The sequence below is a fragment of the Octodon degus genome, unplaced genomic scaffold (assembly GCF_000260255.1).
Source record: "Octodon degus isolate 3935 unplaced genomic scaffold, OctDeg1.0 scaffold00010, whole genome shotgun sequence".
Taxonomy (NCBI): Eukaryota; Metazoa; Chordata; class Mammalia; order Rodentia; family Octodontidae; genus Octodon; species Octodon degus.
In genome coordinates, this window is record NW_004524586.1 from 3,708,998 (window position 1) to 3,735,871 (window position 26,874).

The window sequence follows — 26,874 nt, forward strand, 5'->3', positions numbered from 1 at the left end:
GAGATAGACAGACAGATAGACAGAAAGACAGACAGAGACACAGACAGAGACACAGACACAGAGAGAGACAGAGACAGGCAGAAACAGAGACAGAGAGAAAGACACAGAGAGAGACAGAGAGACAGAAAGACAGAGACAGAGAGAGACAGAGAGAGAGAGAGAGAGACAGAGAGACAGAGGGACAGAGACAGAGAGACAGACAGAGGGAGACATAACGTGCTCAGGAAGCAGAAGCAGAGGCCCCACACTTCTCTGGCTTGGTAATAGGGCAGGGCTTGGAGGACCACTTGGCATCTGTAACCTCAGACTCGAGGGATGCTGGTATCGACTGAGCATAGCTAGGCTCAGTCTCTGAGATTTGGACCAATGGATGTCCACAGCTTGGGTTGGGGTGATGCGCAATGGGCTGAAGTGGGCGGCATCTGGAGTTCAGAGGCTCACAGCGGAGAGGCGGGAGTATAACGAGGCTGGGGGATGGTGGCAGAAAAGAAGAGTCAAGTGGCGGAGGGTTGTGGCAACTGCAACAGACAGGTAAATTCTAGATAAAGAAACAGCAAGCTTTGGAAAGAACACAGAAACGTTGAGACAGTGTCTGGGAGCTGCCTCGAATGGAGAAACCGACTGGAGGACTCGCATGCCAGCAGAAGGGGAGGATGGTAGTGGAAGCACTGCACTCACGGTGTGAGGAGGCAGATTAATAAGGGGGAAACCAGGTCACAAGTGGACACCAGGAAGTTACTGGCTCAGGCACAGGAGGGAAGACCATAAGAACGAATGAAACCTACGGCTGTGAAAAGTAATTCTTGGGGCCAGGGAGATGGCTCAGTGGAATGAGTGCTTCCCTGGCAAGCACAAGGGCCTGAGTTCAATCCCTGGTTCCACCAAAAAAAAAAAAAAAAAAGTTATTCTCTTTGACTATTAAGCACTGTTGGAAGAGAGGCCATGCCGCAGTTTCAGAATTCTACTGCCACAGCTAGGAACTACTATTTCCTTTTACAAATGAGAAACTCTGATCCTTAGAGAAGTGAAATACAGGCCCAGGACTGGAGCTCTGGAAACTGGGACCCAAGGGTTCCCCGTATCTGTTTAGCTCAACTCCCATGCCTTTACCAACACAATATCCAGAAAGGACAGCTGTGGACCAAGCCATGAGGATGTCCTGAGCCAGGGACAGGAGACGGGCAAACCCAGCAGGCGCCAGCAAGGTGGGATGACAGCATCCACAGGTCAAGAGGCGAGGGTTCCTCTCGCGAGGTGCCACCAGGCAGCAGATGCGAACGAGAGTGAGTCTTCTCTTCCCACTCACTAGCTAATTTGTAAATGTAAGTAATTGTTTCTTTATGTTTAATCTGGATTGTGTGCCTTGGAGTGGATTCAAAACCAAACCAAAGCGTGGATATTCTTTACCTGAAGCTGTCAATGGAGAAGAAGCCAACTTCGAGGAGCTATTTGGTTTGGTTGATCTATTCACCATGGGCGCTGAAACACAAATATATTGGTAAGTCAAGATACAGGTTTATTCTACTATTCCCATGCACTGAAAAATGATAGATCAGGCAGAATTTTCAAAGAATGGGATACCACCTATTAGTAAACACACAATCCATTCAGAAAAGGCTTTGCAAAGAAGTATTTAGGATGGATACACATTGATGAATAAAGGAATATCCAAATTATCTTGTAATAGGTTTTGTATAATCACCAATAGCTTGGTGATTTGCTAAACTGGAGGCCTTGGAGAGTCTGATTTTGTTTTTGGGTTTTTTTCTGTCTATTTTATTTTATTTTTAATTAATTTTATTGAGAAACAAATAGCAATGAGACAGTTTCAAAACAGGTTAGTAGGACAATTACAATATTTAATACATTGTATATTGTTGTCTTTGTAGTGGTTATTCATAGTACAAGATGCAGACATGATATCCTGCCCAAACATTATGAGTACAAATCTTTCTTCTCATTGAATTAAGAGGAAGTGGCTGTATATCTGTCCTAACTATTTTGTATATGCAGATACAAAATGGTCCTTCATTTCTATCTCTCTCTTTTTTTATTTAGTTTTGTCAGAGGTGGGTATTCCATTGCCATTTAAATATTGTAGGTGTGTGAATTCAGCAGAATAATCCAGTATAGTCCAGTAGTCTGTAACAGTAGTGGGCTATCCGTAGGACTGGCAATGTCAGAAGTTGTTGACTTGAGCCTTTCACAGCTCAGCATATTAATATGGCTTTATTTTTATACCTCATTTTATAAGATTTTTGTATTTTATCAAAGGAATATATGAAACCAAGCATCGAAGAGCCAAATTAACAGTCTTTCCTCCCCTGCCACATGTGATACACACAACCTCCATGGAATTCTGTGGGGATAAAAAGGAATGTGTATGTTCCGTTTTGTGGTAATGATACCTTGGGAGTTTAGGTGGGTCACGAAGCTGCTGCTGCTGTGTAGCGAGGACAGCAGGGGGCTGCTACATGGGGCAGAGTAAAGAGCGCTGACGGCTGCTTTATGAGGTGAGAGTGTGCATCGCTTACAGGAAACTGTATTCTGCAAAGTGGTAATAGCCCCCATACATACATCCCATTCCAGTGTCTGGTCTGAGGTTATGCGGCACTGGCCTTTTCTAGATAATTTGTTTGTAATAGCATTTGTTATCCAAGTAAGGTTTATAAATGAAACATTTCCTCATGAGCCTGACACTCCAAAAATGTAAAGAACTGGAATGCAGAGAACAGTCACTCTTTCAAAAATTTTCAAGCCTCTGCAGAAATTCTTCCTGGTGCACTATTAAGGCCAATGGGGTAACTTGTATTTCTGTATTAGGTCTGATGAGAAATCCATTCTAAGTGACAGCAGCTGAGAAGAATAGCTAAGGTTTTTTTTCCTAATAATTTGATGTGGTGGCATTTCCTCCCGCAACTGGAAGGAGGGAAAGCAGGCCCGCGAAGCATCGCTCAAGGGTGCTGTGTGCTCCGCCAGGGCCAGCACGCGCTGTGGCCCCGAGCACGGCCGCTGGGGCACTGTCGCTCCTGAGCCCCTGAGCTGCTTACTGAACACCTGGCATGTTCCAGTCAATTGGGAGACATCTCTCTCTTACCCTTTTCAGATGGAAGCGAACTGCTTTCTGTGGGATGAATGTAGTTTTCATCGTTATCATCCACGGGGACCACGTAGTCAGCCTAAAAGAAATGTAAAAAGTAACGAGAACACTGTCTACTCATAGTCGAATGAGAGGGAGTGGTTTTTGTAAAAGTTTGAGATAGAATTCACATCCCATGAGATGGGTAGAAGTTACAGTTTGGTGTGTCCTGGCATATGCGCACCTCTCACTGTCTGAGGGGAGTTTGTCCCAGGACCTTCCAACTCAATACGAAACACACCAATCCTCACCTCCCATAGTTTCAGCAGATGGCATTTGCATATAAACAATGCATATTCTCTTGTGTACTTTAATCTCTGGATTAGTTAAAATACCTAATATGTTCAGTAAATAATTGCTATGTTTTTCACAGAATAATAACATGAAAAAATTCTATACAATAGCAAATACTTTGTAGACAATATTGGTTGACTCTATGGATGTGTAAGTCACAGATAAGGAGGGCTGACTGTATTCAAAGCTGCGCAGTCACTACCACAGAACATAGGAGTAGTACTAGAACATTCTTCTTGCCTACCCCCCATAAAACTTACGCCTGTGAATCACTCCCCACCGACCCCTCCTCAGCCACTAATCTACTTTCTGTCTCTACACCTTTGCTCTTGCTGGACATTCCATCTGAATGGGAGCATATTGTAGTTAATTTTTTGTGACTTCTTTCAGTTAGATGATGATTCTTCTTACATTGAAAAGTGGGAGACTGGGGCGCGCTGAGACAGTGAATGAGACTGGGCATGGTGGTGGCACCTGTAATCCCAGTGCTTGGGAGGCTGAAAGCAGGAGGACCTTGAGTCCGATCTAGTAGTGAGACCCTGTAGACCCTGTACTAAATGCATTTTTTAAAAAGAAGGGGAGATTCTTCCATGTTCTATGTATCACTTCTTCATTTCTTTTTTTTGGTGGAAGTGGGGATTGAACTCAGGATCTTGCACTTGCCAGGCAAGCGCTTATTCTACTGAGCTATCTCCCTGGCCTCCTCCATTCCTTTTTATGGCCAAGTAATGCTATATTATCCGATAGATCACATGTTGTTTATCCATTCATCAGCCGATGGATGTTTAGGTTGCTTCTCCTTGGGGGCTGTTATGAATAATGCTGCCATAAACATCCATGTACATGCTTTAGTGTAGACATCTTTCCTCTTGAACCATACCTAGAGGTCATACTATTGGACTGTATGGTAACTGTAGGTTTGACCCTTCTTGAGGAAGGGTCAAATTGTTTTCCAAAGTGAGCCTGCCAGTTTTCATTCCCAGAAGCACTGCCTTATGGTTACAATTTCTCTGCATGCTGACTGCTGCATACTTGTTAGTGTCTGTCCTCTTGAGTATAGGCATCCTAGTGAAGTGGTAGTTCATTGTAGTCTTGAGTGTGTGTGTGTGTGTGTGTGTGTGTGTGAGTGTGTATGTGGTACCAGGGATCAAACTCAGGACCTTGTGCTTGCCAGGCAAGCACTTATTCCACTGAACTATCTCCTCGGCCCCCTCACTGTAGTCTTGGTTTGGGTTTCCTTGATGACTAATGATGTTGAGCATTTCATGTGCATTTTGGTCATCTTAGAAGAAGTGTCCATTCAAATCATTGCCCATTTTTAATTGGGTGATTTATCTTTTCTATTATTGAATTACTGGAATTATCTATATGTTCAAGTCCTTTAATAAATGTATGATTTGCAAAATGTTCTCCCACTGCATGGGTTTCTTAATGCTATCATTTGTGGTCAAAACTTTTCAATTTTGAAGTCTATTTTATCTATTTCTTTTTCTGTTACTTATGCGTTTGGTGTTGTATCTAATAAATCGTGGCCTAACCCAAGACCACACAGATTTCTGCTTATGCTTTCTTCTCAGAGTTGAATACTTTTAGCTCTTACATTTAGGTCTTTAATTCATTTGTAGAATGCAATGGTGTGAGACAGGGGTCCAATTTCCCTCTTTGTATGTTGATGTTCAGCTTTCCTAGTGTTACTTGTTTAAAGATGATTCTTCACTGCATTGTCCTGGTACCCTATCAGTAATCAATTGCCTGTAAGTATAGAGAATGAGTGATTTCATATTAATAGGATACAGAGGAGGCAACTGGATCTGAAAGTAGGTTTTACAGTCTCCGTGGCAGGCAGATAAGAAAGATGTTGGTGGAGCCAGCAAGCAAACGTGATCTCATTTAACCCTTCTAACAACCGAGTAGTAAGGCAGTGTCACCATCAGATCTACTTTAAGATGAAGAAACCGAGGCACAGAGAAAGAAGAGCTCACACTTAAAAGGAAGCAGACCAGGATTTAAATCCAGACAGCTCACAGACCAGCAGCCGCGTTCCCACCCACTGCAGTCTGGTCCCCGCCCCCTTCCTCTCCCCTCTTCATGCAGTTGCTATTTTTCATCTCTTCCTTCACCTTCAATGGGAGCCATTTCATCTCCAATATCTGGAATCTGATTTACTTAAAGTGACGACATTTCTGAGACTTTTTTATTCGAAAATAGCAATGATAGAAAAAATGACTTGGTTCAATCCCAACGAGTTCTGTTGGTCGCTCTGCTTTCCCCATCATAGAGTCTAAAGAGAGGGGCCATACAGTGTTTGTTTCTTGCATTTCTCCTCAATTCTTTAAAATGATTACCTGAAAAAATATGTAAGCCATCGAGGACATCACAGTTTATATCTTAACAAGGCCATGTTTTCTTTGCTGCAGTGCTTTGATATAAACTCCATTACCCAGGAATAATAAATCATAGAAACTTGACGGTAGTGACCTCAACAGCTGATCTTGTAAAGTCAGGTAGTGTTCCATTACCCCAACCTACAAGTATTAAAACCCTTCAGTTCTTAGAATAGAGTAGTAAAAAAAGTACAGGTAAATAATTACTTTCCAAATCATTTAAATCAACTTCAATATTTAGATGTCTCAGCAATACAGTCTACCTGTTTGCTTGCTTCCTTCTCTCAGGCAACAAAGACAGGCACATACAAATTCATCTTTATTCCACCGCCCTATAACCTATTTATTTATTGGGTCATTTTGGTTAGTTTGAAGTACCCATATATTTAGTTGTCTCCCTACTATAATTCACATGTGCATTAAAAAGTTTCATATAAATTATTTTACTGATTTCTTTCAGTAATACATGCGTTCTAAATTAGGTATACAGTACTAATCTCAATTTTATGGTTGCGGGACTCGAAAGATGAGTAATCTCCTAGAGTTACATGAAGACCACAGGGATGAGCCTAAGGACAGATCTGTCTGCCTTGTGATGACACAAGGGGTCTGCTTTGGGCACCCATGAAGCCCAGGGAGTCGCGCCATGCTTGGCACGAATGTGTTGAAAGAAGCGCTGTTCTCTCCTCGCTGCACGTTGGAGTGGTGGTTGGCACAGGGTGGCTTTGCAGGCCCAGAGCTCCAAGGTCTTATTACCTGAGTTCAAGCACCAGCTCCACCATTTCCCTCCGTGATGCCGCACAGTTTTTAAAATGCCTTTTCACCCTGGTGTCCTCATCGGCAAAAGGAGATGACAGTAAGCATTGACTTCCCAGAGCTGTTATGAGGATTAATAAGATCATGTGTACAAAATGCTCAGTGCACCAGCTAGACATGGCATCTGTCAAATATTAGCCACTTGCAGTACCAGCAGAAATGCTGCTTCCTCTGAATATTTCTGTATGTTTCTATTTGACTTTTTTAAAAAACTGTATTTGGTACAGGGTCTCACTACATAGCTCAGACTCATAGTGATCCTCCTGTTTTCAGTCTCCCCAGAGCTGGGATTACTGGTGTGTGCCACCATGCCCAGTCTTGGTGGCCAGCTCAGTGTGCCCAGGATTGGGGCTGATGCAGCATGTGGTGCCAGGAATCAAACTCCGGTCTTTGTGCTTGCCTAAGCAGGCACTTAGTCTGCTGAGCTATCTACCTGGCCCTCTGACTTCCTTGTCCATCTAATGCTTCAGTCTCATTTTAATGTTGGTCCTTGTTTCCTCCCTTTAACTCCTTTCTTATCTCAACTCCATCTGTCCATCAGAAAAGCCTCCTTTGTCCTTCGCCTCTCACAGTAGTGCAAACTTGCCCAAGCCGCCTCTGCGGGCTGCCATCAGCAGAACTCCGCCTTGTACTGCTGGGCTGCACTCGCTGTTTTCACAGAAAGGGAGAAACCGAACAGCAAGCACTGCATTCTGTGTCTGTGTCCATGTCTATCTGCATTTGCCAAGTGCTACTAGGAGTTATAGCGAGACCCTGGAGCCGTTCTCTCTGTCTACTCCCTCCTCAGTAGCTCTTATCACCCTGTTCCCACCCAGGAAGGACAGCATCACCTCTCGGGGTGACGCACGGAGGGTCGACACAGCACACCTCTGCCCTGCAAGTCCGTTGGCTTTCTGCTTTACATTGTCTCTACAGCAGGGGTCACAGAGGCAGCCAGGGCTCAGAATGGGAAGCATGAGGGTGTGCCTGCACCGCAGGGGTGGTGTGGACTGCGGCAAGAGAAAAGGGCTAGGGACTCACAGCAGAGCCCAGAGGTGACCAGCAGGTTCAGGGCTCCAGGCCATGGCTGGCCACCTCCACGCATTTGGTCTCCAGGGGAGATGAGACCACAGGATTGCTATAAAAAGGAGCCTAGCATGTGTGCAGCCTCTTCTGGGTGCTGCGTTTAGTGCTGTATCTGTATCTCATATGAAATCCTCAAAATAACCAGAAGGGATGAAATCCAGGCTCAGAGCGGTTACTGGCTGCCCCAAATTGCAGAGCTAGAAGGATCAAATCAGAAATTTGGGCCTAGATGCTACCCATGTTTTGATTCAAAAGTTCTTATTTTTCTTCTTGACAGCAAAAGACTCTTTTGGTAGAAAGAAAAGATCCACGGGAAATTCAAGGGAGGAGGAATACAAATTTCTGGAGTACAAATTGTATCAAGGTGGACGTCATGGATGCAGAAGTCGTATCTGTATCATCTACAGCCACTTAGAGACAAGCTATTAAGGAAGCAGCAGTAAGCTCATGTGTGGCGGTGATGAAGAGCTCTCAGGCCGTTGCCTCTGCAGGGCTGTCCTAGTGCTTGGCTTGAGGCGTGTATTTGTCTTCATTTAAAAGGCAGAGACTCCAGAAACCACAAAGCACTAGGTTTCCACAGGCATTACTATACCAATGGGAATAAGTTCATCTGTTCATCTTCAAGTGGCAGTAATTCCAAAGGGAACATTTATAAAGTAGGCATTGACAGAGGAAAGATGGAGGGGATCACCCCAAGAGGGAGTCTGGGGGCCTAGGGCTGGGGAGAGGTGTGTGAGCTGTCAGAGGGAAATGAGGGTTGAGCTCTCCATGAGAGCACTGGGTCTTCCACAGACCAGGGGTCTCAGGCCCACGTCCCATGTCATCTTTCTGGCTCTGAAAAGAAAGATGCAGGTGGAAGCAGAAAGAAAAACAGGTGGAGGAAAGAAAGCAAGGCAGGAGCAGGCTGAGAAGCACAGGAGGATGCAGACAGTGAAAGACTACCTTTTGGTAGAAAGAAAAGACCCATAGGCAGTCCGGGGAGATGGAAGAGGGGACAGCAGGAAAGGGACAGATCCAATATTGACACTACACCATATACCCTAGAAGACTAAGATGCCTAAGTAAGACTGTATGTGCCTTTTTTCAGGAAAACAAAATCTTCCCATCTAACACTGGTGGGCTCGAGCGGGCAGTCAAGGAGCAGGACCTGAAATGAGGGAGGCTTGCTGCCAGCTGGGTGGCCCCAGTCACGCCCCTTTTCCTCTGGGATCCAGGCAGCCTGGGGGACAAGTCAGTTTACCTCATCGTGAAGGTCTCTGGGCTTGGGCGGCACTTGCGGCTTGGGCAGCGCCCGTGGGGCAGGCAGCGTGGAGGAGATGCGTGCCTGCACTGAGGGCCAGCTGGGCTTAGCGGGCAGGCTCTTGCTGAAGGGTGGAGACCGCCTCTGGCTTGACCGGTTGTCTTGAACAAACAAAAAACAACACAAGAGGCTCTAAGTCACTCCTGGTGTGGAAACCATGAGGATCTAGAAAACATAAAGATGCTCACATCTAGACAGCGACACAGTCAGTGGGGCAAAAAACATGCTAAGCAAATAGTTTCAACTGTCCATCGGTGCACATGATGAAGCCCAGAAGGGTATCTTTGCTGGAAATTTCCTGTGCCTGGACGGCTTGATGAACTCTGAAGCAGGATTTGCAACCTTGTTTATACACTGTCACCATCTGGGGAGCTTGGACAGTGCCCAGGCCGTGGCCCCACCCCATGCCTACCATGTTTGAACTTCTGGGCAGGGTCTAGGTTCCAGGTCGAAAAAGTTCTCCCGTGATTTCAAGGTGTATCCACGGTAGTGATCTCTCAGCTACCTGCACGTTCCTCCAATCTCAGTGGCTTTCCCTAATTCCTGGGGAAATCTGTGACACTCCTCCTTTGGCCCAGGGATCTGGGACAACTGCCCCACATCCCCACTGGCCTCTTTTTCAGGGCTATCAGTTTGGGGAGCAGTTTAGGTTCTGAAGCTGAATGCATTTGGGTTCTGACCCTGCTGCACTCGCTAGCTGCACTAGTTTGGGTTATTCAACCTCTGGGGGACTTACTTCATCATTTCAAAACTGAAGAAAATAATATCCATGTTAGAGAGTTCTCTTAGGGTTTGGAAAGACAACGTGAAAGCAGTAGGTTCTGTGGGTCTCTCTTTTTGTTGTTCATCTCTACAGTGCATACATAATTTTTTATTTTATTTTATTTATTTTTTATTTTATTTATTTTTTTATTGAGAAATAAATATGAATGAGACAGTTTCACAGCTGATTAATAGGACAGTTTTGATAATCAATACACTGTACATTGTTATCTTCTTAGTGGTTATCCATAGTACAGGAAGCAGACAGGATATTCTGTCCAAACACTGTTAGTACACCTCTTTCTTCTCATTGAATTAAGCGAAAGTAGCTGTAAATTTATCCTATTTTGTATATATAAATACAAAATGGTCTTTCCTTTGTATCCTTTTTTTTGTCCTGTCAGAGGTGAATATTCTATTGGCATCTAAATACTATAAGTGTTTGAATTCAACTAAACAATCTAACACTGTCTAGTAGTCTATAATATTAGTGGGTTATCCTCAGAAATTGACTTGAGCCTTTTACAGCTCATCGTATTAATATGGATTTACTTTATATACCTCATGTTTATATGTGGGTCTCTTAACAAACAAATCACTCATTACCATGCCATGGGAAGGCTTAGGAATCTCCGGTCTACCCAGCTCATGCTGCGAACTAACTTTGATTTAGACAGACAGATTTTAAGGAATTTGCATAGAAATGGCCTAATGTGTTTGCCATCTTGGAATGCCATGGTTGATCAGTGAGACCTGAACTGCACCCCAATGTCCTGCTGCTGACTTGGGGCAGCTGCCTTTGCATACCACGCCCTGATGTCTTCCTCCTAGTCCCTGCTCGTCTTCAGCCCTTGTTCCTTCCTTCTAGATGTGTGTATGACTTCCCATTTACCGAGCCCAGGTGCTAAGGCATCCACTTTGCTCTGCCTCAAAGATTTTATTTGCAACTTTGGTGGATTTTATTTGGTGGTTAATTAGATTTTTTTTTTTTTTTTTTGCGGAACCGGGGATTGAACTCAGATCCTTGTGTTTGCCAGTCAAGCACTTATCCTACTGAGCCATCTCCCCGGCCCTGGTTAATTAGATTTTTAAATGTAAGATATATGAGCTGATCAGAAGTAGCAAAATATAGAAGACAGACTACACCCCTGAACAAGTCACTTAGCCCCCTTGAACTGTGGTCTCCTGGTCTGTACAGCAGACCTAACACAGCCCGCCTCCATCCCAGGATCTCTGCAATGATTAGTCAAGGTCATCAGCTAAGTCTGGCAGTTGGTGCATGGAACAGGTTGGTGGGGCCCACTTCCTGGGACCGCGAGAGCCCAGCTCACACCCCAACTCTGCCACAGTTACTTTGCTCTCCCAGGCCTCACCTCCTTCTACTGTACAGTGTAGATGAATCTATCTTTTGCAAGAATGTGAAGAGGGTTAAGGAGACCATAGCTGTAGACTACGACACTCAGTCACCTGCTAAGACTAGGACATAGGGCCAGGAGTACAGCTAAGAGGCATAAGTGCCTGCCTGGCAAGCACAAGGTCCCGAGTTCAATCCCTGGTACTGTCCCCCTCCCAGTGTGCTCATAACTAGGACATAAATTCTTTTTTAATGGGAAATAAAAGGCACAATCGCCACTCTTGTTGAGACCTAAGCTGTGACAACTGGACCTCGGAGACTAATTCCAGGCCTAGACCACCCACTGACACCCAGTGCCCAGGCAAAAATCCAGTCTAGAGGCAGTGTAGGCTGGGGACGGAGGGACCTAGTGGACACTGGGGTTCTGGAAGGTCATCAGGGTCCCGGAGAGGCGCCTTAAAGGAAACTCCAGAGCCCGAAGGCCGTGAAGACAGCGGAGACCAGTCTCGGGGCTGACTTCCTACGGGACTAGGAGGGCAGGGAGGAGCGGAGGGCAGGGAGGAGCGGAGGGCAGGGAGGAGCGGAGGGCAGGGAGGAGCGGAGGGCAGGGAGGAGCGGAGGGCAGGGAGGAGCGGAGGGCAGCTATCAGTTTGCTTATTATTTAATTTTCAAATTAATTTTTGCCTGTTTTCAGTGTTCCTGGTTAGGGAAGGCGCTTTGCTCCTGGAACGGCAAGCTTTCACTAGCTGAGGGCTACGGGTGGGCACCCACATAACTTGCCTGGGGTACTTGGGCCTGGGAGACAGGAGCGGGGCCCTGGGCAGAGCAGGTTTGCCTCCTCTTCCTGTGTGCCCTACGGAAAGGCTGGCTGTGCCGGGTCTGCGGGGCGGCTCACCTGCGTACTCGCCCCTGGGGAAGGGCAGCGCGGGGTGCGCCGTCCGCGGCTCCTGCTCCGCAGGCGGCGGCTCGTAGCTGTCGTCCCCGTGCTCCTCGGCGGGCATCACGTACATCTCAGAGTCTGAGTGATCGTCCGGGTTTTCGTAGTCGCTGTCCTGCAAACACAGACAGCACGTCGAGCGCCCCAGACTGCGCCTCTGAACTGGCAGGGCGTTCAGATCTTGGGAGGGCGGGGCAGCCCATTGCTGTCACCAGAACGCCAAAGCTGGGGAGGCGGGAGGCGGCTTTGCAAGGCGAGGCAGCTCAAGGGGAGCAGAGCCTGAGCTTGCAGCCGGCAGCCCCGGCCCCCTGGGCACTCCCTCAATGCTGCACATCTGGGGCACTGTGTGACCACCCTAACCCCAAGGTGGCCGAGACTCTGCATGTGACAAAATCAGGAGGCGATAAGAAATGTATTTTTAAAAGATATTAAAAGAAACCAACTAAATGAATAACTAATCGGCTTTATTTATCATGCATACTGATAGCTAAGAAAAATACTGGTATAATAGGAGGAGAGGGGACATCTTTCCAGGGGAAAGAATTGCTTTATATATATATATATATATATATATATATATATATATATATATGCAGAGCTGCTAAGTTGAGGGTGAAAGGTTAAATCTGAAATTCATTGAAAATTTATTCTCTCTTTTCTTTTTAAAATAAAGTCCAAAAAGAATGAGAAAAGTGAAATCCTCCCACCTCTCAGCTCCTCTCCCCAGACGCAGCGCCACGGTGCGGGCTTGCCAGGCATGCTGTGTACGTGCCCTTCCTGTGGGCATTCATGTGCTGGGACCCGCGAGGCCTGGCCTCTGCTGGCACTGCCTGCTCGCGCGGCTGTACAGCGCATGATCCACACATCCCGGGAAGGGAGGCAGCGCTCGCTTTTGGCCTGCCTCCCTCAGGAGTGCGTGAGGCCTACCTGGAGGCTCAGAGCAAGCCTGCATTATCATCAGTGTCTTAACTTGGGTTGTTTGCCTGTGGGGGAAGTTCTCTCTCCTCTCCAGATTTTACTTTGCATCTTCTGAATTTCCACTGTGTACCCTTTTCATTGAGGAACAAGATCATTTTCTTTTCTTTCCTTTGGAGAGATGGAGAGGTGGCCTGCCCTGTCTCCCTTGGCAGCCGCTGTGACCCTGAGGTGTGGCCAGCAGAGGGCGCAGCTGCAGCGCTTCTGGGAATCAGTACTCCAGGGCGCTGAGCGGGCTTTCATGCCCAAGTGACTGTGAAGAGATCAGGGTCCCTTCAGTTGTCTTCTTACGTTGGAGAAGCGGGGACTATTGTCGCCTAAGGCTCTGTCTGACCTCCAGGTGGCGCACAACGCCAGGAGCCGGGCTCAGGCTCCATTCTAGGCCCTGCCTGGAGGTAGACACGACTTCTTTCATTCCACTGCTCCCTGAGATCTGAGCAACTGAAAAGTTGTGTCCCTTCTCTTGGCCTCAGCGTCCTGTTCTGCGATGGGGGCACGTCACTGTGTGGCTGGCCTCTCGGGTCTCTTTCAAATCTAAAACTCAGATTGGAGCAGGCTAATATTCTGGACGAATTTAGTAAAACCAAAGGATAATTATTGTGAAGAAAAAGGCTTTGAGGATGCCTTGGCCCTATGAAATCCTGTCCAAGTGACAAGTGGCTGCAGGCCCCCGGGGGCCGCGGAGCCCCTCCACGGGGCTGTCTGCTCGCTGCAGTGCACAGCTGCCAGCTGTTCCCACGGGCAGCTCCTCCTCGCCTGCCGCACCCCGCGGGGCTCTGCTCCTGCCCTGAGCACAGCAAGGAGCTTAGGCTCCGGGTCTGGTCCTGCGAGCTGACGGCCTGGACGGGAATCAAGTGACTTAAGCGTCTCGTGTCTGGTCCCGGCGATTCCCTCCTGCGTGAACTGCTGTAGTGGCTCCTTCACAGGAGTCAGGGGCCATAGAGCGCTGGAGAGTGTAAGGCGAGGCATTTGCCAAATGATGTGGAAATGTTTTGACATCTATGTGGCCCTGCCGTGCACACGGTGAGCTCCAGCGCTGAGGACGGGACGCGAATACCTACCTCACAGGCGGAGTGGGGGGCTGTGGGGAAAATTAAATACGGTAACGCAGTAGTGTCCTTAGCTTGACGTGCAGATTGGACAGTGTCGTCAGCCATTATAAGACGGCGGCTGCCTTGCGAGGGGCCTCCCCCTGCCCACACCCTCCTTGTGGGCTGTGCAGCTGACACCAGGATGCAGCTCAGAAGCCTCTAAACCAGAAGAGGCCCCCAGGGCCCTTGTACCTGCCTGCTCAGTCCCGGGAACCAGTACTTACGAAGTCGTCTGACCACTGTTCTTCATCAGCAGGGCTCTCTGAAACGGCACGAAGGGCACAGATTACAGTGTGACCCTCAGCTGCAGACTGTCCAGGGCCACCCCACGTACGACTTCCCTCCCTTGTGCCTCTTGGAGCGCTTCCTTTGGCCCTGTCCTATGCCTGTTCACTTTTGACTTTCTTTTTTATGTATTTGGTACAGGGTCTCACTAGGCAGCTCAGACTCTTGTGATCTACCTGCTTCAGCCTCCCCAGTGCTGAGATTACAGGTGTGCGCTGCCACAGCATGCCCAGGATGGGGCCGGCACTGCATGTGGTACCGGGGATCGAACCTAGGTCCTTGTGCTTGTCTAACTCATTGTCTAGTCCAGTGAGTTATCTCTGCAGCCCTTGACTTTGTTTCTAAAAATAATTTTTAAAGCCATAAGTGAAATCCCAGTGGGGCAAAGCAATAGCACTTCTCATGCCTGTCTTTGTCACAGGACATTTCTGGAACCTACGGCAACGCGGCAAAGCCCTGAAATCCATTCCTGTGGCTTCTAGGGCTGTCTTGGAATCACTGTGTGAATCAGTGTGAAGTAGAAAGAGCGCTGCGTACACAGTCAGGTACACTAAGTCCTCAGCTCTGGCCCCATCTCCCTGGAGAGCGTAAGGAAGCTGCCAAGCATCTCTGAGTCTCGCTTTTCAGACCTGCAAGATGAGGAGGTCACGGCTGTGACTCTCTCAGGCTCTAAGTTTGGCTTTGCTGTCGTCATCATTGTTTACAGAATTTCAGCTATGGCTCACACGGGAGGCAGCAGCATCTGAGCTCCGCATCCGTTTAGCCTTCTCAAAAACCTTGAGCAGACTGAGGCTTGTCGCAGACAGGGCACGTGCTCATGCCACCTAGTGGCCTGCTGTTCCCCAGCCCCTTGCCCTTTGTCCTGGGAAACCCCTCCTCCAGAAAGTGTTCCCCAGAGCCTCCCATTGGAATCATCCACCCTTTTCTACGGGCTTTCGGATGTGCTGTGGGGGCCTCGAAGCCATATTACTTCGAGCTGCTCTAACTAGGATTACACAGTTCTTGTGTCTCTGGAAGGGAAAGCACACCTGTTTGTCTCTGGATTTGGATGGTACTTTGCATTTGCATTCCATCAACTGACAAAATTATGAAGCAATAAATGAGACAAATAGAAATCAGGATAACAACCAGGGACTCCATTTACTGAGCAATTCCAATGTGCTAGTTGCTGGATCATGTGCTATAATGTGCATCCTTACAATAGCTCTATGTGCGGGCTACTTCTCTATTTTACAGTTGAAGAGACTGAGCCTAAGAGAGGTTGAAAAACCTACCCAAGGCCACATGACTAGGAAGTATGGCGGTTGGGTGTCAGGCTGTCAGTTCTGGCTCCCACCACTGAAATCTCATGTAAGCACCTAGCCCTCCACGAAGCGTGCAGATATAACCCAGAAGTGAGAATGGCCCAGGTCAGAATTTGTCTGCTTTTATTTCACTAAATAAAATTTTCATGACTTTAGTCTGTGTCTTGACACCTTCTTGTATTGTAAAGACTTTAAATTTGGTTAAGATTATTTCATGGAAGGTTTGCATTTTTCATAATTTTTATTTTTTCTTTGTTTCTGTCTATGCAGCTCAAACTCATAGCGATCTTCCTGTTTTCAGCCTCCTCAGTGCTGGGCTTACAAGTGTGCACCACCACGCCTGGTCTCAGTGGCCAGCTCAGCATGCCCTGGAGCAGGGCTGGCATGTAGTACCAGGGACTGAACCCCGGTCCCTGCGCTTGCCTAAGCAGGCACTTAGTCCGCTGAGCTATCTCGCCAGTCCTAAGTTAAACATATTGCCCCAAATATTTATCATTTCTTTGTGGTAGAAACTTTCAATAACATTTTCTTTTAGTTTGCTAAAGGGTACCTTCCCTTTGTACAGCTAGCTTTGCCTGCTGCTTAGGCCAGCACACTTGGTTGACGGGCCACGAGGCCCCTGTAGGCAGTGTTGATTCTTCAGAGACAAAAGGCCTGGTTGGCAAAATTTGACTAAAAGCAGTAGCCTACACACTGGCTCGAGCTGCATCCCTAAGATGCCAAGTCTCCATTATTCATGCACCACAAGCTTTGTCCTGCACTCTAACTAGGGGAGGCACTGTGGTGACTCCCACCAACCTTCGGGCAGTATGAGCCCTTTTCATCCTCTGCCCTCAAAAGTTTGTCATCACTAAGGACAACCCAACCCACTCCCGGCTTAAGCAGTTTTGGGGGTGCTATTTACCCCTAGGATTGGAAAGAGGAAATGCTTCTGATGTCTGATGTCCAGGAAGAAGAGGTAGGCACTTTCAGGAGCTTCGGTGACCCAAGTCTCCAAGGCCTCCTGTGCTCAGGGGCCTGTGGGAGTCAGACCTCTGAGCACAAGGATCTCTGAAGACTGGTTGTGACTTCTGAGGTCCTTGGCTTGTGGCTTCTCAGGGACCGCAAGGCACCAGGGAAGCAGTTAGAAATGCTCCAGGGACATAAAGTAGGGCTGAGGAAAGGAAGGGCAGGGAGGGCAGCGGGCAGGTGGTCGTGGTGATTCGGGCAGAACTGAGTGTCTGCGTGTGGAGCATAAAACCAAGGTGACTGGGCAAGGCTCTGTTGGCAAAACGAGTGGATGGAGTGTTGAGCTTTTGGAACCTCAGTGGCTTTGAGGATCCACTTGTTTTCAAATTAGGAGAAGTAATAAGGACAGAGACAGACATAGCAGTGTTTCTCCACTTTAATGTGCATTTGTTTCCCTGGAACGTTTGCTAGACTCTAATTGTGACCCAGTTCTATTGTCGGGATAGCATTTGACATTTTCCACAAGCCCCCTGGGGCTGCTGCTACAGCCGGGCTGAGGATCACACTTCACTTTGTATAGCAAAGGCTTAGAAGTTGTTGAGTCTTTGAAGTTAGACTTTCTTTCTATGTTCCCAGACACATTAAATATAAATGTATCAGCCAGCCAAACAGCTCAGCGGATTAAAGCGCCTGCAAGCAGGAGCAGGGGCGGGGGCTTGATCCCCGACGCACAGTGCTGGCCCCACATTGAGACAGCAATTGAGACTGGTTGTGGTGGCGCACTCCTGTAATCCCAGCTCTTGGGAAGCTGTAAACAGGTGGATCGCTATGAGTCCGATCTAGTAGTGAGACCCTAAATACCCTATAGGCCCTTCCCTAAAATTTAAAATAGATATAGATATAGATATAGATATAGATATACATCAAGACTATTTGAAGGACTTGAAGGGAGAGACCAGTTGTCTGAGGTCAAGAAAGGGAAGACATCTGAGCATCAGGAAGATTAGAAAGGTACAAGCTCCTGACACCAGAGGATGGTAGAGGAGGGTCATATCATCACTGGCCGTGGGCCCCACAGATCCGTGTTTCCTCAGGAGTGCAGAGTGCTGGCCCTGGAGGAGACCTAAGAGATGGCCTGTATCAGTACCTACATAATAAAGACAGACCTTTTGCAACGTGGAGGGGGACCAAGAGCTGGAGCGGGGAAAGGAGGGAAGAGATGAGGCAAGAGCTCAGGTGTGCTGCGTACTCGGCACAGAGCACAGGCTCAGCAAGCGCCAGGCCTGGGTGGCACCTCCAGAACCACCCCCTAAAGCTCTGACTATTCAAATAATACACGAATCCACCTCTCTGAGACATTAGGTTGTTGTAGGCAAAGCGAGTGCCATTCACCGACCAACTATTCCCCTTCCTGCTCCTTCCCCCTTCGCTGTTCTTACGTTCATTGCACCTCCATCTAGACTGTTCAATAGTTTTACATACATATAAGAATTCACAGAAAATGTGTGGTATCTCATGAAAATATGTTGAATTGTTCTCCAATTTGCTTTCTTTACTGAATACTGGTTTGAGTTCTGTGCATGTTGAATAAATATCCTCTGTAGCTGCAATTGCATCATGTGAATCGATCGCATTTTACTTCCCATTTCCCATGTAAGACTGTTTTCAGTTTTTGTTATTCTAAAATACTACATAGGAGCATCCCGAAGGAAACAAAAAGATGTACTGTGTGTGTACCCCACTCCCCAGGAGGAGTGGGGTCACTGCGCACTGTGCCCACTAGGAATGCTTCATTCTGTCCCCATCAAAAGGAAAAAGACTAAGTGAGAAGAGTGACACATCCCAAGTCCCCCGCTAGTCACTGGGCAGCTTTGAGGAACTTTGCAATCTGGCTCAGTGATTTGCAGCTCCTCCTCACTGGTGATGTAGAGGAATGAAAATATTTAAAGGCGAGACATGAAAATAATTGTATTTCAGAAGGACTCTCTGGTGAGGGGTGAGAACTGGAATTATGAGTTAAGGACACATGGAATTAAGAAAGATCAAAATCGTATCTTTAGGATGGGCCAAATAGCTGAACAGATTAAAGCGCCTGCTTAGGCAGACTCAGTGGCCGGGGTTTGATCCCTAGCGTGCCATGCTGGCCCTGCCCCTGGGGCGTGCTGAGACGGCTACTGAAACTGGGCGTGATGGTGCGCACCGATAATCTCAGCTCTTGGGAGGCTGACCACAGGCAGATCACTGCAAGTCTGATCTGTGCAGTGAGACCCTACAGACCCTATACTACTATGGACTACTGGACTATTTTGGAATATTTTGCTGAATTCACACACCTATAATATTGAAATGATAAAACTAAACAAAAAAGGGGGATACAAATGAATGACCATTTTGTATCTGTATATTCAAAATAGTTAAGATAGTATACAGCTACATTCTCTTAATTCAATGAATAGAGGGATTTGTTCTAATGTTTGTAAACAGGGTATCATATCTGTATCTTGTACAACAAATAAACACTAAGAAAACAATATGAAATTTATTAATTATTGAAACTATCCTACTAATTTGATTTGAAACTGTCTCATTGCTATTTGTTTCTCAATAAAATTATGGGAAAAAATGCAAAAAAAATGTCATTTGTAGGAAAATGGATATAACTAGAGATCATCATATTAAGGGAAATAAGTTACAGTCAGAATGTGAATGTTGCATGTTTTCTCTCAGATGACGAATTTAGAAAAAAAATTTTAAGCAGAGATGACAGGAAAGGAGAAGGGACACTGTTAGAGAAGAGCACTGGAGTAGGAGGGGGAGGCTTTGAGGCTTATGAGTTAAGGACACATGGAATTAAGAAAGATCTTTCTTTAATTAATTAAGAAAGGGGAAACGATGGGAGCATGCTATGTGTACACGCAGAAACAAGCCAGCCGAGACCCATGACTCTGCACCTAGTACGTGCTGAAAATAAGAATCAAGGAGACCTCTAAGAGGCTTGTACTCAACAGACGACAAGAACCCGAGCTGTGGCCACCGGAGGGATGCAGATGCCTGCAAAACATTTATGAGACGGAGTCAACAGGATTCAAAGAGGAAGTTTTTGAAAAGGGCAAACAAGAGGAAAAATCAAGGCTGATTCTCAAGGAGGGAAGATTTGGCAAAAGGATGAAAATGGACGCATGTTATCTGCCTTTCACCCGAGTACAAAATAGGAAAGGAACGGCCTGAGTGGGCAGTGAGTAAGCGGACAGGGGAAGGGTTGTCAGCAGCGCTGTCCACCCAGAAATCGAGTCCGACCGCCCATGTAGGTTTCTAAGTATGACGCCAACTCCCAGCACCTCTACTGAGCATATCCAATGCCGTTGGCTTATTACAAATGATACATATTTGCACATGTCTATCACCTAGAGCTCAAATTAAATGCCATTTCCTTTAGAGACTTTTCCTGGCTGCCTAGGTCCCCCTTCACTCCCCCCAAGCACGCACGCATCTAACAGTAATTCCTGATCGCTGCACCTGCTGTTTTCCTCTGTAACAGTCATGAAACTCGGTAAATCACACTTAGCGTTAGTGATCTCGTGTGCTGTCTTACTCCCCACTAGTCATTAAGAACCTAGAGTTGGGGACTATATTCGATTCCTAAGTCACCATATAGCATGGCAAGAGCCACACAGAATGGGCATGAAATATGTGTCGAATGCGTTGAAGTATGTGTGAAATAACTGAAGTGCCTGAAGATATGTTTAGAGAAGAAAATACTCAAATGGGGCCGGCCAGATAGCTCAGCAGACTGAAGTGCCCGCTTAGGCAGAGCACAGCGGCAGGGGTTCCATCCCCTGCATGCTGTGCCGGCCCTGACGCCCCCCTGCAGCGATGGCTATTGAGAACGGGCATGGTGGCTTGTGTCTGTAATCCCAGCACTTGAGAGGCTGAAGACAAGAGGATTACTACAAGTCTGACCTATGTAGTGAGACCATGTAGACCCTACAGAACCTGTACTAAATAACAAAAAAAGAAAATACTCCAATAACTTTTAAGGCTACCTTTGAAACTGCACAGAACAATTCTGCGTCTACTGTCTGCAATATTTAGGGACCTACATTGTGCTTCCATTAAAATAAACCCAGGAAGCCATAGGAAGTGGATCACACCCATGTCCAGGAGGCCTCTGCTCCCCTCACTGGACCACGCAAGCCTGGGCCACTACGCCATGTGTCAGAGCAGAAAGCGAGCGTGTTTGGGCTCAGTGGTGGGGTGCGGGCTGAGCCCTAGATTGGATGCTGGACTGCAGCACATGTTGATTCCTTGTAAACCCAAAGATTCCGCGATTTTATAATTTTTTCCACTAAAACCATTTAGACTCTTGGAAGGAAAAAAAAAGAATTTGTTCTCATTTAACTAAGTTCCTTGATTTAAGTACTTAACAGATCTAAGCTGTTTCGCTTTGTTTTCTTTGCTCTTTTCTAAACTTAGAGAAAATGATGCTTTTGTACTAATTTAGTTAGGACATTCCTTGACTTATAGATTAAGTAGCTTTTAATGCCCAGGAGAGGGTCCTCTCTCTTAGGTCCAAACTGCACAGGAAGCCTCTGCCCAGCTGTCTGAACTCGCTGACCGGTTGGCAGGATGCAGACAATAAATATTCTGTGACGCACTGAGTTGGGCTAAGTGGCACCAGGGACCAGACTCGGGGTGTTGGTCAGCGTTTCCCAGTGTGGTAAGATTCCTTCAGTGCCCAAAGGGGTCACAAGAACCTAATTTATTACCATTTTGACCAGTGGCAAAAAAATAAAATAAAATAAAAATCACCATTTAAGATTACGATTTAGTTTTAGCTGTTGCTCTGTAGAGAAGAATGGTCAATATTATCTGTAGCCTTGTGGTTTTTACCAAGCACTGACGAGGCCTGTCCACAATTGGACAATCTTTATACTTAATGCTGCAGAAAAAGACGGAGGTCCATCCTCCCTTCTGCTCCAGAAAGTGCGTTGGATATTCGACTTTGCTCACCACTGCCATATCCGCTACCCATCTCAAGACTAACCCTTGCGCTGCCGAAGTTGATTCGAATGGGAATGAGGACACGGACGAAACACACAAAGGACCCAGTAACCAGGAACTATCAACAATTTACCCTCAAGCACCTTCAAAAACCTTTAAGAGTGCATTTAACAAGCTTTTCATTGGACCTCCCTTCGCTACATGTCTTAGATTAGATTAGGTCCTGTTGCTATTACTTCCATAGGATTGTGTGGCTTTCCTTGCCCTAGAATTATATGTAACTGCTTCTCACCTCATTTACCCTTTCAGGTGATACATTCTGGGGACATGGAGATTAACTAAACTTGTCTAGCTCTGTATTTCTACTTCAGACCTTTTTATATGCCTGGAACCACCGGGAAGATGCTTAATAAATGTTTGACAAGTAGCTGTGTAGATGGGTAGATGGACAGATGGATGGACAGGAGGATGGATGGATGGATGGATGGATGGATGGATGGATCGACGGACAGATGGACAGATGGACTGATGGTTACATCTCAACTAGAGTCAAATGCCTGATGGCTTCAGTCATTCTTGAAGTTAAAATAAACATCTTTTATTTTCAAATGAGTAGAATACAGTTCCCTTTCAAACAAAAAAGTCAGTTAAAGTATTTTAGAAACACTCTTACCTAATGCATAGTCTCTTCGAGGAACTCTTGGAGGTGCTTTGCCTTTCAACCTAGAAAACAGCCATCGGACCAAGAGTCAGTGGGTAGGACAGAAGAGGCCGAGGTCCATAACATAAGCCCATAGTCTAGAGAGCACAGCCAGCTAACAGAAGAAAGCCTTCTTTGGGACCCACCACTTGGAAAGATTTCGTCTATTGTAAATGTAGTCAGGTCATTAGTGAGGGATTTCCCGCCCCAGCACCTGGTATGAAAACTCTCTGAGCCCCACGAGGCCCTGAGTGCAGAGGTCCGAAGGTAAGGGTTGGTTGATTGATAGAAAGGTTTCCAAAAAATGAGCTGTATTAAAATAGTTTACAAATACTTTTAAAAATAAGATAACAAGGGCCGGGGAGATGGCTCAGTGGAATAAGCGCTTCCCTGGCAAGTGCAAGGGCTTGAATTCAATCCCCACTTCCGAAAAAAAAAATTATTTCTGTTTAAGAATAATTTGCTGAAAGAAATTTAAAATGTATACAAATAAAATACGTCAAGTGGGCTTTTTTACTAAAATATATCCTTATAATGTAGAGGTAATCATGACATATAAGGCTTATTTCACTTCTTCTAAAAGTTTGATTTAAGGAACTTTACAAACTAGAATTATAATTTTGCCCCCAAAAGAGTTGGTATATGTATAGCAATTCTTATTTTTTCTCATTTTTATCCTCATTATGATTCAACAGGTTGTTCTGGGAAAGATATTAAACTTACAGAGAGAAAGATTGTCCGAAGTGTTGGGGGAAAGGAAATAAAACAAAAGTGGGTTTGTTACTTGGCGTGATTCATGAGAACAGTCAAATTTCAAAGACAGAAGCCAACTGGTGTCCACCAGTGCCATCGTTATGGTAAAAGAAAGAAGGGGGGTCTCAAGGCCCTCTCCTCCTCAGGGAACAGTGGGCAAACTCAGAGAGGGGGAAGGCAGGTCAGGAATGAAAGATGGAGTGAGGATTTTACTTGGTAGCGGCAGCTACACAGCAGCTGCCAACGCTGCGCTTGTGGGACCATCGATGCGTGACAGCTCTGTCACAGCCTTTAGGAAAGGAACGGGGCATTCAACTCTGCTTCCTCTTTCAAGGGAGCACCTGCTGCCGGCCTCAGGCAGAACTGCACTGCAGGTCGTTGTGGACCTGGGAGCCCCTGACTTTGACCAAGGTCATAACCACAGTGGCCATATTTTCCAAGCTAAGAAAAAACAGGATTTGTCAATAAAAGGTTCTCTCAGAGACAGTGGGAACATGCTTGAAATAGAAACTGTCAGAAACGTGATACGGACTATCCTCAAGCAGAGGCTCTAAATGTGCATTTGTGGGCTGCCTTGGCCTTTTATGCACCCCTACTTCTTAGCCAGAGTGAAAGGCACACGAATCATACTTAAATTTGGTTCCAGCCAAACCCAGAAGAGCCACCGATGACCCAGAGCTGGAAACAGTCAGACTTATTGTTGTAAATCACTAGGACTTTGATGTTGCTATTTTCCTTGTCACAGAAAACCCTGACTCAAATAGCCAGATAAACTCACAGATTATCAATTGAATCCTTAGTTTCTCAGTGCAAAGACTGTGGTGCTTGGTGTAGAGGTATGTGATATATATAAATATATTAACACATAATAATTTAATACATAAATTAATACATAAATCAATTTTATCTCATAGAGTTTCTTTTTAAAAATGTTTTCATTACTCTAGTACGTGTTTTCAGCAGACAGTGCTTACATTCATCTCAGGGAGTAAGTACACATACTTTTTTTCTGCTCCCAACCCTCCACATCTACATCCCTTCCTATTTGCAAAAGATTTAGTTGTCTCCTACATGACGCAATATCCCCAAATTCCGAAGAGTAATTATTTAGGAATGATGTCCAGAGCTGGCATTCCTTTCATTACTCACAAAACAATTCTTGAACGTTAACTAGATTGGTTCTTTCAAATTATGTGTATTATAAATGAACTTCAAGGAGCTGGTGAGATGGCTCAGTGGTCTAAAGCACCTACTTAGAACAGGCTTAGCAAAGCACAGGGACCGCGGTTCAATCCCCCAGCACCACATGCCAGCCGGCCCCGCCCCCTGGTGGGCTGAGCTGGCCACACACACACACACACACATACACACACATAAATAAATTTTTAAAAAAGTGAACTTCGATAGATACTTGGTCAATAGTTATTATTTTCTAGTGCATTTGTATGGTAGTCTCTATGTGCCTTCATTTCAAAGATTCAGGTTACATGAAATAAATTAGAACCTTATTGGGTGGCTGTTGGAATTTAAAAAGAAAAAGAAAAACTGTCAGGAAAACTGGCTGCTGGGGGAGGAAACTACCCGCTCGTCCCCCACCCCCGGCCCTCTCTCGGGACAGGAGCTTTCTTTCTCTCAATAAATACATTCTGCTTATAAAAAAACAACGGGCTGCTGTGAGTATGGCTGGCATGGAAAGAGGAGCACTCTGTGCAGCAAGAAGCGGCATATTATAAGTCTGAAAATTGTGCAGGAATTCGTCCAGACCTGCCAGCGACTGTGACAGGGACTTTCGAGACTTGTTCGTGGAGAATGCGATCCCATACGCACGAGAGGCAACAGTGAAAACAGTCACGTGAGTCTAAGCTAGTCATGGGACAGACTGTGAAGACCAGTTCTCTTCGTTGGATGACCACTGTCCCATGAGCAGGACACCATGCTTTACGATGACCTCTGAGAAGTGACTGTTTGCATTTAAGTTTAGGAAAGATCAGAAAGAATGAAGAGATTGTCTCCATTGATGATAGCACAAAATCTGGGGAGTGGGAACTTAGTAATCAAAACGTAAAGGCACTACTCTTTCTATGCAACAATTTCACTTCATTTCAGGAAGTTACCCTACAGGAAGCTGCCATCCAACCTGTCAAAAAGTATTTAGTGAAGTCTTGTTTGTGATGGCTAAATGAAAAGAAATAGCGAAAGAATTTCAGTTTGACGGGATCAAGTCATTTCCAAACCTTGTGCTGTTCTCCATAACGTCTCCTTCTATATAGCTGGTTCACTTAATTATAATGTACTTCTAGTAGACAAAATATATCAGCCAGCTATACAAAGAAGGGTTTGGCTTATTTTTGCATACTAATTAAGGTGTCTATGATATAATGTTAAGTAAAACCAACAAGGCAATTTGGTAGAATGGTACATGTACTACGATATCATGATGAAAATGTGTACAGACCATGTACCATGGGAGCAGACATACACATGTGTGTGGACATATACTGAACTTACTCATGACAATATGTGTTTCTGGGTAGTGGGTTAGGGTGGAGATGGAGGAAATGGGGAATTTTTATTTCATACAATTCTGAATCCCTTGCTTTCCCCCCACTGCATTATTTTCATTTAAAAACAAAAATTAACAAAATGTCATTTCCCCATTCCACTTGACTCAGATTTTGAGTGGCAAGTGAAGGCATGTACAGTTTTTATTCTATTCTTTTTCCTCCTCCTTCTCCTTGTCCTCTCTCCTTTTTGTAAAGCTTGATGGGTTTGTTACATAAAAAGATTGAGGGTTCTAGCTTTTTTTCCTCCAAGTTCCTGTTAAAAACATATTGTAAGGCACTAATTAAGAAATCAGAAGGAGCCTGGTCTGGTGGTGTGCATGCCTGCAAACCCAGCACTCCGGGAGACTAAGGCAGGAGAATCACAAATCAGGCCCAGGGTGGGAAGTTAGGAAAACCCTGTCTTAAAAAAACCCCCGAAAAACAGGGAAGTCAAGGAAAAGACGGTTTGTCAGTAATCCCAGCACACAGGAGGCTGAGGTAGGAGGATCTTTGTGAGTTCAAGACCAGCCTGGGCTAAAAAATGAGCTCAAGTCCAGCCTGACCTGCACAGCAAAACCCTGCTTTAAAAAGAAAGAAAAAGAAAAAGAAAAATCCACACAACACTGAGAGCATCCCAAAGATGCTATAGGGCAGTTTTTCAGCATCTTTGGATTTCGGCAAAGGGAGTCTTGCTTTGACATTTGTTAGGTGCTCTCAACGGGCGAACTCACCGCTTCTGCATGAGAAAGAAAACCTCAGTCCCCTGAGTACCGCCAACACGCTTGGCTTGTGGCCCGAGTCACTGAGGGTAGGTAAGGAGGACAAGCTGAGCGGGCTGGAGCTGCCTGTTCCCTGCTCTGCACGGGCTGGCTTATTTTATCTAAATAAGTATGTGAGTAGAGACTTACTTTTTTATTTTGTTCATGATTCCACCTTCATTGTTCTTAATATCATTGACCATCTTTTGAAGTTGCCTGTCAGAAACAAAATGAAATGTAAAATATTAACAACTAAACTTAAAAAAAAAGGTTTTCACTCTTTGAATGCAGCACAGTAGGGGGAAAAAGTCCCTATAAAAGAGCCCTGGGCATAGCACCAGATATATTGCTTAAGCTGGCCATTTGAAAATTACCATGGGATTTTGCCTTCCAAGAAACTTCAGAACCTGACAGCTTCTCACACTGCACTGCGGGGTCTCCTGGAGGCTGCAGAAATCTCAGCAC

General features: G+C 45.8%; 1 protein-coding gene across 1 annotated transcript in view; it reads right to left on the minus strand.

Moving 5' to 3' along the window:
* The window catches only part of Blnk (B cell linker), a 75,714-nt gene that overhangs the window by 21,786 nt on the left and 27,054 nt on the right, over nucleotides 1–26,874 (minus strand). Inside the window, exons 2-8 of the mRNA XM_012513482.2 lie at nucleotides 26,560–26,625; nucleotides 22,329–22,378; nucleotides 14,342–14,379; nucleotides 12,010–12,166; nucleotides 8,939–9,099; nucleotides 3,098–3,179; nucleotides 1,408–1,479 (exon numbers count right to left, since the gene is read on the minus strand). Of these exons, the coding sequence (XP_012368936.2) occupies nucleotides 1,408–1,479; nucleotides 3,098–3,179; nucleotides 8,939–9,099; nucleotides 12,010–12,166; nucleotides 14,342–14,379; nucleotides 22,329–22,378; nucleotides 26,560–26,625 (626 nt within the window). The remainder of the gene's footprint in view (nucleotides 1–1,407; nucleotides 1,480–3,097; nucleotides 3,180–8,938; nucleotides 9,100–12,009; nucleotides 12,167–14,341; nucleotides 14,380–22,328; nucleotides 22,379–26,559; nucleotides 26,626–26,874) is intronic.